The sequence below is a fragment of the Myripristis murdjan genome, chromosome 1, assembly GCF_902150065.1.
Source record: "Myripristis murdjan chromosome 1, fMyrMur1.1, whole genome shotgun sequence".
In the NCBI taxonomy this organism is placed as follows: domain Eukaryota; kingdom Metazoa; phylum Chordata; class Actinopteri; order Holocentriformes; family Holocentridae; genus Myripristis; species Myripristis murdjan.
In genome coordinates this window covers 4,021,833-4,037,929 of record NC_043980.1, presented here as the reverse complement: position 1 = coordinate 4,037,929, position 16,097 = coordinate 4,021,833, and the positions used below count along the sequence as shown (strand labels likewise).

Sequence of the window (16,097 nt, the reverse complement as noted above, 5' to 3'; positions counted from 1 at the left end):
GGACTTGCACTTCTCCTTTATCAAATAGATACTGGTAGTAGTTTTGACTGAACTGAGTCGTGTCTCCAAAATAACATCAAGTCCACAGTCTGGTTTTCTTTTTTCTTAATGGAAAACATTGTACTTTCCCTAAAGTGTGTGCGCAAGATAGCAATTTTAGGGATAGCGCATGAAACACGCCCAGGAACACACCTCCAGGCGCAAATAACGGAGTCGGCATAATGGATAGCGGGTAGCGGGTGGCGCAAGATACCGTTTAGGGATAGCGGAAGTTCCTAAATCCGCAATTTGTGGGTAGCGGGTAGTGGTAGCGGGTAGTGGCAGCGGGTAGCGGGTGGCACAAGATAGGGCCCATAGTGTGAATAGAGGCCATGTGCTTATCTGTCTCTCTTTATGTCTTTGCCTATCTGTTTCTCTGGTTGCCTGTCTGTTTACTTCTCCCTCCATTGCATCTAATCTCAGACGTCTCTCTCTCACCAGATCACAGTGATGGATGAGACCTGGACTGTGTTCAGACGATACAGCCGCTTTCGGGAATTGCACAAGAGCCTCAAATTAAAATACCCAGAGGTGAAACACATTCTTCTGCAGTTTTAAAGAATGCTTTTTAGATTTAAATGAAGTCTTTTAAGGCCCTTTTGTCAGGAACTAGTCACAGTGAATTTATTTGTCCTTCAATTACACAAAAGTAGCTTATTGATATGGTTTGCTGAAGCGGCATGTTGCAGCATTATTTGAGTTCAATAAGAAAAGCAAACCTGAAGGGGTACATTCTACTCTTGATAAGAAGTAATTTTGTTTGCTGATGTATCGGACGTCTTGGTTTCCGGTTTAGCTGGCTACTCTTGAGTTCCCGCCTAAGAAACTGTTTGGAAACCGAGACGAGAGGATGGTCGCTGAACGGCGGAGTCACCTGGAGGTAGGACGTTCTGACGCACAATCTGGTTGAGTTTATTTATTAAAGGATTGGGATTTGCAAAATACATTAGCAGACTGGATGGGGAAAAAATGAGACATCTGCCAACTGATGTACCTCTTTGACATTGAAACAGCATGACCTGAAACATGCCCGATGGTAAATTTATACCGGTTTGGCAGTTCAGGCCTGCAAACACCGGCGATCAAAGTCCATGTGACCCTTCACTTTGGTCAGATTCCTTCCATTCTGCCTTGTGAACATAGCAAATTTCGACTTCATTTCTTCTCTACTACCATCATTTGCCAACCTCTCTGTCTGAAAGAGGCTGGACTGGCTTGAAACTCCAGAGGACGGGGAGTTTTTGAAAACAAAGTACAGGTCGAGGTTTCAAAACCACAAATCTCCACGGTTGGCCAAGTCATTGTGAAGTCACTAATATGGATCAGTAATCAGTCCCTGTGGTTGTAGTGCAGTCATCTTATGCAAAGGAGCATCTTACCGGTTTATCCCACATGCAGAGAAACAAAACTGCCAAGTCAGCCCACCAAACAAAACAGCAGGTATTTCCCACGTCTGCTCTACCCTGGTTATTGTAAAATTGGTCTTAAATTTTTTATTCCGAGTGACATTAAATGTCTTAAAAAGTCTTAAATCTAACTTGTGTTAAGCTGCAGGAAGCCTGTGTTGCATGTAAAGCATGTTTCCTAAAATGTGTTGGCCTTCTTTCTTGTGGCTGTTGCTGGACTTGGCACAGCCTAGCTCTAGCTATGACAAATAAAAATACTTAGCTTGTACCTGAGTCTGTGTACAGATGTGGACAGCTGGAGCCTCTACAGGGCACCAGAATTTCATTGAATTACATGTTGTGCCTGTAAATATCCTGGTAAGGCCAGTTTCTCTTCGACAACCAGAAGTCAAACCAGAACTGGGATCAAAAGCAGGAACAGACACAACTAGAGCCAAACTTTTTGCAGAACACCACAAATTCAAACTGTTTATTCTCCAGTTTGAGCTCCTCCTGTCCTTCCTCGTCTCTTCTCTGCAGCGGTATCTGAGGAACTTCTTCAGGGTGATGCTTTCCTCCTCCTCCAGCTCTCCTCTCAGAGCCGACGCCGACGGCGGGTTTCAGCTTTCCAAACACGCCATCTGCGAGTTCTCGCCGTTCTTCAAGAAGGGCGTCTTCGACTACAGCAGCCACGGGACCGGCTGACGATTCTACACTGTTATTTTTTCATGAAAACCAAAAACTGCTCGGTGCCTTTCCCAGGCGTCGACCTGGGAGATTCGCCTCAGTAGGTCAGAAGAGGGAATTTGCAGGTCAGTTTCCTCTCCCACCTCGTATCATTCTCCAAGACGAATATCTGAAACATATCAGGTGCTGTTTAGCTCTTAACCCATATGCAAACATTGTCATAAGGAAGTTTCTGGAAGGTTCACTCATGGACTGGACACTAGTAAATTCAGCACTTTTGTATGTTAAAGGTTTCAGTCCAACATGTTGCGTATCCATTTTTTGGGGAAAAAAACATTTCATTGGTCAGTATTTTTAAAATACAGGCAGCATCTTCTAAAATGATAATACTTACTACTTATTCTTAGTAGTAGTACTTATATTACTGTAAGGAACGATCTCAATATTGTTAATACCTTTAAAAATGTTCATTCAGTCATTTTTGCAGATGTGGTCAGTTTTGAAAATGGCAGGTACTTCATGTTGGACTGGGACGCTTTATTTATCGTGAAGGCATGCTATACAGTCAGACAATAAACACGTATATTAAACATATTTACATGCAGCTATAGACTTTACGGCGACTCGTTTGCTTGTCTGGTGATGGCTTTTCACGGCGGTTTTGTACAACTCAACGGGCAGAGCGAGGCACTGACACTGCCACGGCTTCAGGTTCAGCCGCCTGCCAGCTCGGTGCGTCGCAGAAATGAAAACGTTGTGTTCCAACCTGAATCCAGATGAGCCAAAGAGACTGAAAGAACCGAGCTTCTCCTGGAGAAACTGTGACACGTTTCAGGTAAAGCCTCCACCAGACGACCCGGGTTGTGATCTCTGAGGGCATTTTATTAACGCTAAGTGGAGCGCTGCTGCTGCTGTGGCTCAGACTCACGCACCAGAATAACACTTTTAGTTATAAAGACATGTCACCCTCAGTGCTTTGTGTCGGGTTTAACACTCAGAAGACTTTCTCTAATGTGACCACACCAGTGATTCTGCATGTTCAGTGTCTAATCTCTCCAAAATGTTCCTGCTGATCTCCTCCCAGAGCGAGCAGTGGGGTTTCAGAGCTGCCACATCACTCCTCCTCCCTTTCCTCCAGCCGCTGGTTTCCATTCATTCCACTACGATATGAACATGAACTTTCAGAGCCTTCACACTTTCTTCACTCCAGTTTTCCATCAGCCGAATAAAGTCCTCCACATGAGTTTTCCTAAAACCAGCAGCACTGTTGGGTTTTCAGGACTTCTTCAAACCGAAACGCTCCATCCTCCTCCTCCGCCAGGAAAAATAGTCCCAGGGAAACGTTTTGCTTTCCACAGCCAATTATCAGCTGTGTGCTTTCTAAGTGTTGAGGACTTTGTCAGAGGAAGAAGCAGAACATTATAAGGCGGCTGCTTCAACCAGAAAGTTACAGTTTCTGTGTTGTTAAATCTTTAATTCTCCTGCAGGATTTGATAAATGGTTTGTTGACATGGAAAATGTGGAGAAACTGTAGTGAACAGAGCCAACATTCAGAATCACTGGGATGGTGCTTCAAGGCCGGAATAGGCAAGATGATGTCATGTTAAAAAAAAAAAAAAGACTCAATTTATGTGTCACATCAAATATTTGGGCCGCTTGAAACTGAGAAGACAATGAATTGATTTTTTTTGATAATTGCAGGTGTTGGTGAGGTCACTCGAGCAACAACTTAAAACATAGGAATGAAATTGAAGAGAGTCTCTTAACAGCAGCGAGCGAGCACAGAGCTGCACTCAGAAATTGAGTGAAAATACACTTTACTGTCATCACGCTACACGATTTCTGGGTAATGATGTTTTTCAAACTCACTGCCACTGGGAGCTGCCGAAGCATGAAGCTGCACAGTGCAGCTTTGCAGCAATACCTGATTAAAAACCATAAATAAAACAACAAGTCTAAAAACAACAGGTGAATCAAAACTTAAAAAAAGACTTAAAATAAACTTAAAATAGAGCAGTGCTGCCCATGTAACATAGGAACAAAAAAAAAAAAAGGGGTTGCCAGGCTTTACAGTAAATTATAAATTATATTTGACCAATCAGATTCCTCCGTTGCTTCATAGTGTGTTATTCCACTCAGTCCAGATGTAGCGTTCACAACAGAGAGTGTTTCGACCTCATTTCAGCTCACAGTAATCACAGAAGCACAGCTCATACGGCAATAATGGATTGTGTATTTCACAGATTTTATTTTATTGTTTTGTTTGTTTGTTTTTTTCTCAGCGAGTTACCGTGAGTTACATTTCAAGTCTTCCAATTTAACAGGAATAATTAAAAAAAGAAAGCAGCCCTCTGTGTTGGTTGCTGTGAGGACCGTTGTGTGTAAATATGTGCCAACACGTAGGAATCAGGTTAACTTGATCTTGACGCTCCAAACAGGAACACGATCCCTCTGCTGAAGCTTAACTCTGCCTTTGATTACGCCCGCAGGTTTCATTTAATTCTGGTTTTGCCTGAATGCAGCAGCCGACCTCTAACTGCTTCTTTCATAAGCCATATTGTATACATAGAATGTATATTTGAATGCTGATGTGCATAGTTTTCTATACGATTTGCTTGTATAAATGCATTGTTTAAACGGTTGACACCAAATGTCACTAAAGGGAATGTACATTTTCACCGTTTTAGGAGATTTTCTTTTTCATGTGGTGAAGATTTTTTTTTCTTTTCTTTTTTTCCATTTTTTTGTATGTCAATCTGTTTTCAGACCCGTTCGTAAGTGAGGCAGAATTAGAGGGAAGTAGACGTTAAATCAAAGTGCTTCTTTCAATAATCAGCGCTGTTTCTTAGGAAGGAAAGTAGATAAAAGCTGATTAAACATTTTGCATCACAGCTGCTTGTGTTGTGTTCAAATCCAGTCAAACCACTTGTCTACACACACACACACATACACACACACAAATAATAATAATACACAGATGCCAACTTGTGAATTCTACTGTTTTATTGAGGTTGTCACTGATGCATTTATGGAAAAATAAATGTCGTACAGCTTCAGTGTTTTGTCTTGTCTTTTCTGTGGTAACACATTTCAGATGTTTGGGGTTATTTTCATTGTTTTTCTTTTCTTCATTTAATCAACATTTCCAGGACACTTATAGAACAGATATTTTACACTGACACAGTTCATTAAATATGACCAAAGCTTATATAGCACTTCAGTTACAAAAGTCAAAGTGCCTTAAAAACACTGAAGCAACCTTAAATAAAAGCCAGTAAGCAATAGTCAGGGATGAAGTCAAAAAGTTAGAAAGGAATAAAATGATTAAATTCCACATGAATAAAATGGCTACAGAAAGCTGGCATAATATTTTTATAAATGGCAGAATGTGAATAGAGACTGTAAAAACAAAAATGAGCGAGTCATGGTTGATTTTATAGTAAAAACTACAAATATAGAACTGGGTTTCTACTGGAGTCAGACAATTTATCAAATAGCCAGTAAAGGTTTTATCTGACATTTTACATCCATATAACCAGATATCTGTTTATCAGCATCTTCCCGCACTGATGAAGCTTCCTCTGTTCTCCTCAAGGAGCTCTGGGTGTAAAAGTGATCGTAATAATTGATTCCAGTAAACAGCAGATTAGCTGTCACTTCCTGCAGTTTGTGGCTCCTGAGCAGGAGAATACACACCCTGAACATCAGATTCCCTCAGTCGGACGCCTCCATCCTCGATATTCTCATAAGTCACTTTCTCCGTGGCTTTGTCAGAGTTTCTCAGCGCTCTGTTCTTGGCATGAGACCTCAGGGTTAAGACGACCAGCACTAGCAGCATGGCAGCTGCGATCACTTTAACAGCCACTTTCCAAAGATATGAGTACAGCGGGGTCTTCATCTCATCACCATCGTTCTCTGTGACCACTCCATCCTGGTTTGCTCCTTGCTCAGATCTCGGTGTGTTGAGCCTTCTTCCTCCTCCTGCTGGAGGAGTGATGGTTGGGATCTGTCTGGGATCTGTGATCACCTTCAGATATGCTGCTTTCTTGTTATTACAGATGTAAAAGCTTTCATCAGACTGCTTGACACGTGTTATTACCAGTGAACCATCTGCCAAGGAACTGTAGCGTTTGTCCTTTACTTCGTCCTTATCACCCTTCACGGTAAGAATTATCTGCTTTTGGCCGCCCAAGTACCGGCTCCATGTCACCTGGCCTCCACCAGCGTCAGGACAGCGCACTGTCGCCGTTTGGTTCTCCATGACAACAATGTATGGAAGCTCATCTGTCAAATAAAACATGAGCAGTTCAGTAGATTGTCCTGTTGGTTAGCATTGTCTAGTGAAGTATTCCACTAAAACCCAAGAGATACTGGTTTGTTCTGGACCAGAGGCTCCACCTACTGTAACATCACTAACATGTTGGATCTTCCCAACAGGTGTTCAGTGACCTGCCTCTAGACTCTGGCATTTTGCTCAATATTTTAGAAACCTGGTGGAGTTTCAGGTTGGAATGAAAACCTGCAGCCTTTTGGCTCACTATGGCACATGGTTGCCTATAGGGTGGCCATTCGTCTGGATTTAGGCCGGACAGTCCAGAATTTAAATGCCTTGTCCGACTTATTTGTCCTCCTTTTTGGAGTTGCACTTGAACGCAACGCTGCATATCGTCCAATGGTGTAAGACAGGCCCAGACTATACATCGGGAGAACCGGGAGATTTTTCTTTTTTGTCATAGACTTTTAAATTACAGTCCAAAAAGTTCATTCATTCATTCATTGGATGCACGTTAGTTTTTCTCTTTCTGCGCTGCTGTGTGCTCATGCCTGTGTGTGTGTGTGTGTGTGAGAGAGAGAGAGAGAGAGACACTGAGGAGCACACACCCACCGGCGCTGTCTGAAGCGTAGCGCGGCGAGAACAAAATTAAAACAGCAGCACACTGGCTTAGCTTGTCTATTCAGAGAAGAGGTATCACTTCGGCTTATTTTTCAATCTATGTTATCACATGTATACTAGGCTACTGCCATTCATTGGTAGCTGAATTGTTAGGTCTGTTTGATAAGCAATTTACATTTTTAAAATAATAATAATAATTTAACATATTGTTAAATTAAAAAAAGCCAACATGATGCAGGTCAAAGGCTAAAAAAAGAAAAAAAAACTAAAACTAGACTAAAATACTTGGGATTTTCTTCGACTAAAACTAGACTAAAATGCGAAGACTTTTCGTCGACTAAAATGTGACTAAACAAAAAAGAATACAAGTTGACTAAATATGACTTTATTATTATTATTTTATTTATTATTATCCTATATGAAAAATGTGCGTCTTGTGGAGAAAAAGCGGTGTGTCAATTTTCAAACTGACTGGACTTTGCAGTTTTTCGTAATTTTAGGATGGCTTATAATCCCCGATGGCAGGGCGGTTAGTGTTTCTGCCTGCCGTGCATGAGACCAGTGGTTCAATTCCCCACCTTGACATTGATCACACTTTGTTGTTAACCATGAGAGTGAAGTGATTCTTATTATTCTGCCTGTCATTGGCTAGACGACACACAGTGGCATTTAGGGTTTCTGTAGTTTTTATTTCTGTACTCTTTTTGTGAATTTGTATTGTAACCCAGGTGCTAAATTATTATTATCATTATTATTGTTGTTGTTATTATTTTGCCTTGTTTTGTTTTTTGTTTTTTTTTTTTATTTTGCCTTTTTTTTTTTTTTTTGCCTTTTTTTTAATGCCTTGCTCTAACTTTATGGGGAGATAAATATACCAATCGATTCAGATTCAGATTTAAACAAGGATTTGTGTGGTATACTTTGTTTGTCGCCATGACCTTCCTATGTGCAGTTTGGGCTCATTCTGCATTCATGTTGACAGTCACCTGCACTTACTAATCTGAAATAGATGCCCTAAAGGCGTTGGCCAGTTGTGGCCTGTTCAATACTGGGCCGGTCTGTCAATGACTCCCGGACCACTTCTTATCTACAAGGAACTTGACAATGAGGAAGTTGACTGACTTATACTTATAAGGTGTGGTGAAAAATGCTGGCCCTAGCATCAGCCAACAAAACAACACGTAAGTGAGAAAAGTTTATTTATAGAGCATAGCTAAACACAGCCCAAGCTGACCAAAGTGCTTTACAAGAGGACAGAAAAAAATGTGGTACAAAGGACATTAAATACAAAGTTAACAGTGAGCTATAAATGAATCAATAGTGCATCTTAAACTGAATAATAAAATGGACAGGAAGCCATCTACACCTTCTCCCTCATTACAAATTCCCACATTTATGAACTAACTCAGTTACTTTTTAGTAGAAGTAACTAGTAACTATAATTAATTACTTTTTCAAAGTAGCATGCCCAACACTGTGCTGTTGGGCACAGTCCACCCCTGTTGTCTAGTAACATGTTAAAGTGGATTTTAATTTCTATATTAGAATTTCAGATTCAGATTGAGAAGAAAAAATGACTATTTGTTTTGTACAGTTATTTAATAAATATTTCAATAATTTGAGCACTCAAATGTAGTTGTGTAAAAGTCATCTGGATGGACAGGAGTGGTAGCATTTTAACCACACAATAATATTAAAAAAAGTTGATAAAAATAAACCCATTTGTACTTTTTTTTCTTCCCCTTGCCCAGTGAGACTCGATAAGAGAATCGTTAAAGAATTGAATCGATAAGCAGATTCGATGATGGAATCGGAATCGCTAAAATCTTATCAAATCCCATCCCTACTCCTAAGTGTGGAAAATGCAGAGCAGAGGCTTGTTTATTGTTTATGATATGAATGTCTGTAATATTGACTTGTAAAAAAACTCTTTACAAGCATCATGAAAACACTAAGAAGACGTTTCGCCCCTTATCCAAGTGGCTTCATCAGGTCCTGCTGCTCATTAGACTAGACTGGTCGTCTGACTAGACTTCTGGTGGTCTTCTGCTAAACACTGAAAGACTTTGAATCTGCTCCTGTAGTTTGATACCTTAAATAATTAAGTGCACAATGGCTTCATCACACATTTTACTTTCTGCTTTGTATGCATGACATATTTCAAGGTTAAGATTAAAGGGTATTTAAACAGTACAGTCGATACAGTAGATTATACCGTATACATATATATACAGTAGATTTTCTTACCAGAAAGGCTGTGACAGATGCGTCCAGTGAAGAGAATGAAGAGGTAACGAATCATCTCTGCAGCCTGTGTCGTTTCTGATGTGAAGCTGGTGAGAAATGTTGAGAAAAAACCACATGCAGCACCACCTCTCATCTACAAGCAACCTGACAAAGAGGAAGTTGACTGACATATACTTATAAGGTGTGGTGAAAAATGCTGGCTCTAGCATCAGCCAACAAAACAACATGTAAGTGAGAAAAGTTTATTTGTAGAGCATAGCTAAACACAGCCCAAGCTGACCAAAGTGCATCTTAAACTGAATAATAAAATGGACAGGAAGCCAGTGAAGAGAGGCTGCAGGACTGGGCTGGTGTGCTGGTGCTGTTGGGTACCAGTCGACGTCCTGCAGCTGCTCTCTGGACCGTCTGCAGGCCAGATGATGAAGACTGGGGACGGACAAAGTGAAGGGAACTGCAGTCACCCAGTCATGATGTGATGAACACATGAAGAACTTTTTCTATGTCACTCAAGGACAGAAATGACTCGAGTTTGGAGAAGGTTCTTAATTGATAGGAACTATTTTTAACATCAGAACTGATTTGTTTTTCGGAATCAAAAGTAACACCACAGGTTTCTTGCATGTGACTTCACATGAGGAGTGAGACGCCCTCTGGGCTTAAAGGGACTCAAGGTAATTATTTCAGTTTTGTTGCTGTTTAGCTGAAGGAAATTATTGTGAATTCTAATGTTTTATTGATGCATTCATGGAAAAATAAATGATGTACAGCTTCAGTGTTTTGTCTTGTCTTTTCTGTGGTGACGCATTTCACATTTTTTGAGTTATTTTCATTGTTTGTTTTTTTTTTCTTCATTTAATCAACATTTCCAGGACAGTTCTAGAACAGATATTTTACACTGACACAGTTCATTAAATATGACCCAAGCTTTTATGGCACTTCAGTTACAAAAGTCAAAGTGCCTTAAAAACACTGAAGCAACCTTAAATAAAAGCCAGTAAGCAATAGTCAGGATAAAATGATTAAATTTCACATGAATAAAATGGCTACAGAAAACTGGTATTATATATTTATAAATGGCAGAATGTGAATAGAGACTGCAAAAATAAAAATGAGCGTGTCGTGGTTGATTCTATAGTAAAAACTACAAATATAGAACTGGCTTTCTACTGGAGTCAGACGATTTATCAAATAGCCAGTAAAGGTTTTATCTGACATTTTACATCCATATAACCAGATATCTGTTTATCAGCATCTTCCTGCACTGATGAAGCTTCCTTTGTTCTCCTCAAGGAGCTCTGGGTGTAAAAGTGATCGTCATAATCGACTCCAGTAAACAGCAGATTAGCCGTCACTTCCTGCAGTTTGTGGCTCCTGAGCAGGAGAATACACACCCTGAATGTCAGATTCCCTCCTCAGTTGGACGCCTCCATCCTCGATATTCTCATAAATCACTTTCTCCGTGGCTTTGTCCGAGTCGGAGTTTCTCAGCGCTCTGTTCTTGGCATGAGACCTCAGGGTTAAGACGACCAGCACTAGCAGCATGGCAGCTGCGATCACTTTAACAGCCACTTTCCAAAGGTATGAGTACTGTGGGGTCTTCATCTCATCATCATCTTCCTCTGTGGCCACTCCGTCCTGGTTTGCTCCTTGCTCAGATCTCGGCGTGTTGAGCCTTCTTCCTCTTCCTGCTGGAGGAGCGATGGTTGGGATCTGTCTGGGATCTGTGATCACCTTCAGATATGCTGCTTTCTTGTTATTACAGAGGTAAAAGTTTTCATCAGACTGCTTGACACGTGTTATTACCAGTGAACCATCTGCCAAGGAACTGTAGCGTTTGTCCTTTACTTCCTCCTGATCACCCTTCACGGTAAGAATTATCCGCTTTTGGCCGCCCACATACCGGCTCCATGTCACCTGGCCTCCACCAGTGTGAGGACAGGGCAGTGTCGCCATTTGGTTCTCCATGACAACAACTTTCAGAGGCTCATCTGTCAAATAAAACATGAGCAGTTAAGTAGATTGTCCTGTTGGTTAGCATTGTCTAGTGAAGTATTCCACTAAAACCCAAGAGATGCTGGTTTGTTCTGGACCAGAGGCTCCACCTACTGTAACATCACTAACATGTTGGATCTTCCCAACAGGTGTTCAGTGACCTGCCTCTAGACTCTGGCATTTCGCTCAGTATTTTAGAAACCTGGTGGAGTTTTAGGTTGGAATGAAAACCTGCAGCCTTTCGGCTCACTATGGCACATGGTTTCCTACCCCTGCCCTAACCCTCACATCCATGTTGCTTTTGCCACAGTCATGTAAGATTTTTGCATTTCTGCTTTATTGGACTGTGACAGTGAGAGAGAACGACATGACAAAGAAATCTGCTATCTAGAGATGGGATTCGAGAACCGGTTCTTGTTAAGAACCGGTTCGTGGTCTGAATCCTCGGACTTGTTTGCTGAAGTGCTAAACGATTCCGCTATGGAGTCTGCTGTGCATTTGCTATGACGTCATACGCACGCTGCGTTGCTATAGAGACAGCACGGCGTTCAAAAGTTTGGTTATACTGCACATGGAAAGACAACAACAGAGCCGCTTGCAATGCTGGCAAAACTTCTGTTTCAGCAATGGGAGGAAGAGCTAGCAGCAGAAACATCTGTCCACACAGCTGGCAGCTACTTTGCAGGAATGTCACGTTTTCCATACACTGAGACGCTAACGCTAATGAATCTGAACCAAGCAGCAGCAGGAGCGCGGCCGAAGCTAGCAAGGCTAAAACTAGCATGGCTAAAGCTAGCACAGCTGAAGCTAGTGTGGCTAAAACTAGCATGGCTAAAACTAGCACGGCTAAAGCTAGCGAGGCTAAAACTAGCACGGCTAAAGCTAGCAAGGCTAAAACTAGCACCGCTAAAGCTGGCGCGGCCGAAGCTAGTGAGGCTAACTAGTGCGGCCGAAGCTAGTGCGGCTAAAGCTAGAATGGCTAAAGCTAGCATGGTCTAGTAACATGTTGTTTTTCTCTTGTCAGAGTTCCTGACTTGGTTGTATTTGTTGCTGCTGGACTGGTTTTATTTTTGGCAGCTCAGCTCATAAAAAAGAAGGAGCGTTGTCTAGAAAGGGCGGGCTGGCGTACAGGGATAGAGGGGATTTCCCCGGTGCGTCGGGCCACGAGACAAAGCAGAAGCAAAAGAAAAACAAAGGGGGAAAAGTCTAGTGCAGTGGCCAACAGCGTTGTTGCCCACTAGGAGTCGGTGGTGGGGGGCTGGGTCTGGCGGCTGTTGTTGTGATAGGCTGTACCTGTGTTCACGTGTCACTGTCTATGCTGACAGCCAATCAGATTTGGTCCACATGGGTATGTCCCACCCATTTCCCCAGGCTGTTGCAGCTGTCACTGTCACTTGTCAATCACCAGTGATGGGAATAACGGCGTTATGAATAAATAAACTCTCTGTCAGCAATCGGACTTGCTTAAGCCCCGGATCTTTCTTCAAAAGCCCCGGATCTTTTTTTAGCTTTATTATTATTATTATTATTATTATTATTATCATCGTTACTGTTATTATATTTATTTATTTATTTAGTTATTATTTTATTATCCTATACGAAAAATGTGCGTCTTGTGGAGAAAACGTGGTGTGTCAGTTTTCAAACCGATTTCACCACCTGAAAACTTTGTAGTTTTCCGTAATTTCAGGATGGCTTATAATCCCCGATGGCAGGGCGGTTAGTGTTTCCGCCTGCCGTGCATGAGACCAGTGGTTCAATTCCCCACCTTGACTCTGATCACACTTTGTTGTTAACCATGAGAGTGAAGTGATTCTTATTATTCTGCCTGTCATTGGCTAGACGACACACAGTGGCATTTAGGGTTTCTGTAATTTTTATTTCTGTACTCTTTTTGTGAATTTGTATTGTAACCCAGGTGCTAAATTATTATTATCATTATTATTGTTGTTGTTATTATTTTGCCTTGTTTTGTTTTTTGTTTTTTTTTTTATTTTGCCTTTTTTTTTTTTTTTGCCTTTTTTTTAATGCCTTGCTCTAACTTTATGGGGAGATAAATATACCAATCGATTCAGATTCAGATTTAAACAAGGATTTGTGTGGTATACTTTGTTTGTCGCCATGACCTTCCTATGTGCAGTTTGGGCTCATTCTGCATTCATGTTGACAGTCACCTGCACTTACTAATCTGAAATAGATGCCCTAAAGGCGTTGGCCAGTTGTGGCCTGTTCAATACTGGGCCGGTCTGTCAATGACTCCCGGACCACTTCTTATCTACAAGGAACTTGACAATGAGGAAGTTGACTGACTTATACTTATAAGGTGTGGTGAAAAATGCTGGCCCTAGCATCAGCCAACAAAACAACACGTAAGTGAGAAAAGTTTAGTTATAGAGCATAGTTAAGCACAGCCCAAGCTGACCAAAGTGCTTTATAAGAGGACAGAAAAAAATATGGTACGAAGGACATTAAATAAAAAGTTAACAGTGAGCTATAAATGAATCAATAGTGCATCTTAAACTGAATAATAAAATGGACAGGAAGCCATCTACACCTTCTCCCTCATTACAAATTCCCACATTTATGAACTAACTCAGTTACTTTTTAGTAGAAGTAACTAGTAACTATAATTAATTACTTTTTCAAAGTAGCGTGCCCAACACTGTGCTGTTGGGCACAGTCCACCCCTGTTGTCTAGTAACATGTTAAAGTGGATTTTAATTTCTATATTAGAATTTCAGATTCAGATTGAGAAGAAAAAAATAACTATTTGTTTTGTACAATTATTTAATAAATATTTCAATAATTTGAGCACTCAAATGTAGTTGTGTAAAAGTCATCTGGATGGACAGGAGTGGTAGCATTTTAACCACACAATAATATAAAAAAAGTTGATAAAAATAAACCCATTTGTACTTTTTTTTCTTCCCCTTGCCCAGTGAGACTCGATAAGAGAATCGTTAAAGAATTGAATCAATAAACAGATTCGATGATGGAATCGGAATCGCTAAAATCTTATGAAATCCCATCCCTACTCCTCAGTGTGGAAAATGCAGAGCAGAGGCTTGTTTATTGTTTATGATATGAATGTCTGTAATATTGACTTGTAAAAAACTCTTTACAAGCATCATGAAAACACTAAGAAGATGTTTCTCCCCTTATCCAAGTGGCTTCATCAGGTCCTGCTGCTCATCAGACTAGACTGGTAGTTTGACTAGACGACCAGTAAAGGATAAGGGGATAAAGATAAGGGACGAAATGTCTTCTAGACATGCAACTAAGTCCAGTTGACCTGATTCAATTTCCTTGAGATTGGCTTTAGTCATTTTTATAAATGGTGATTTACTGCTGCCCTTTTCCCTGATCTCAGCTTGATCTCCCCCAGGTGTCTATAAAGTTTAATTAATCTTGAATTGATTATCACATTTTTCTCAGGCTGTGGATGCCCTAGTGCTGTTTGGAGCAAGACTGTTTCTCCACAGACATGGTGGTCTTCTGCTAAACACTGAAAGACCTTGAATCTGCTCCTGTACTTTGATACCTTAAATAATTCAGTGCAACAATGGCTTCGTCACACATTTTACTCTCTGCTCTGTATGCACGACATATTTCAAGGTTAAGATTAAAGGGTATTTAAACAGTACAGTCGATACAGTAGATTATACAATATAGAGTATATATTATATATATACAGTAGATTTTCTTACCAGAAAGGCTGTGACAGATGTGTCCAGTGAAGAGAATGAAGAGGTAACGAATCATCTCTGCAGCCTGTGTCATTTCTGATGTGAAGCTGGTGAGAAATGTTGAGAAAAAACCACATGCAGCACCACTTCTCATCTACAAGCAACCTGACAAAGAGGAAGTTGACTGACTTATACTTACAAGGTGTGGTGAAAAATGCTGGCCCTAGCATCAGCCAACAAAACAACACGTAAGTGAGAAAAGTTTATTTATAGAGCATAGTTAAACACAGCCCAAGCTGACCAAAGTGCTTTACAAGAGGACAGAAAAAAATGTGGTACAAAGGACACAAAGTTAACAGTGAGCAATAAATAAATCAACAGTACATCTTAAACTGAATAATAAAATTGACAGGAAGCCAGTGAAGAGAGGCTGCAGGACTGGGCTGATGTGCTGGTGCTGTTGGGTACCAGTCGACGTCCTGCAGCTGCTCTCTGGACCATCTGCAGGCCAGATGATGAAGACTGGGGACGGACAGAGTGAAGGGAACTGCAGTCACCCAGTCATGATGTGATGAACACATGAAGAACTTTTTCCATGGCATCGAAGGACAGAAATGACTCGAGTTTGGAGAAGGTTCTTAATTGATAGGAACTATTTTTAACATCAGAACTGATTTGTTTTTCGGAATCAAAAGTAACACCACAGGTTTCTTGCATGTGACTTCACACATGGGGTGAGGTGGCCTAGTTTACTGGCAAGATGACCTCTGGGCTTAAAGGGACTCAAGGTAATTATTTCAGTTTTGTTTCTGTTTGGCTGAAGGAAATTATTTACCATCCAGCCTATAATGTCCTCAAGACAGTCTAGGAGAGGCTGGAGGAAATCCCTAGATTGTAGCGGGAGGTACAGCGGTGAATCATCAGCGTAAAATGACAAGTTATGTTCTGCTTTCTGATAATTTCACCAAGAGGCAGCATATACAGACAGAAAAGCAGTGGCCCCAGGATGGATCCCTGGGAAACCCCATAGGTGACAGGAACAGATGAAGAGGAAAACCGCTCTGTAGACTCTGAGGAAGTCCTCTCTATAAGAGCAGATTTAAACCAGTTTGGTGCTTTTAATACCAACTGACTATTTGAGAAATGTCAAGAGGAGGTCATGATCCA

The 16,097-nt window shown here is 41.0% G+C and overlaps 1 protein-coding gene across 4 annotated transcripts in view; it reads left to right on the top strand.

Moving 5' to 3' along the window:
• Positions 1-4,228, top strand: part of kif16ba (kinesin family member 16Ba) — a 38,216-nt gene extending 33,988 nt beyond the window's left edge. For all 4 annotated transcript variants that reach the window (XM_030051678.1, XM_030051670.1, XM_030051663.1 and 1 more), the window contains 3 exons: positions 481-570; positions 836-919; positions 1,965-4,228. In XM_030051678.1, the coding sequence (XP_029907538.1) occupies positions 481-570; positions 836-919; positions 1,965-2,129 (339 nt within the window). In that variant the 3' untranslated portion in view covers positions 2,130-4,228. The remainder of the gene's footprint in view (positions 1-480; positions 571-835; positions 920-1,964) is intronic.
• The last annotated feature ends 11,869 nt before the right edge of the window (positions 4,229-16,097 follow it).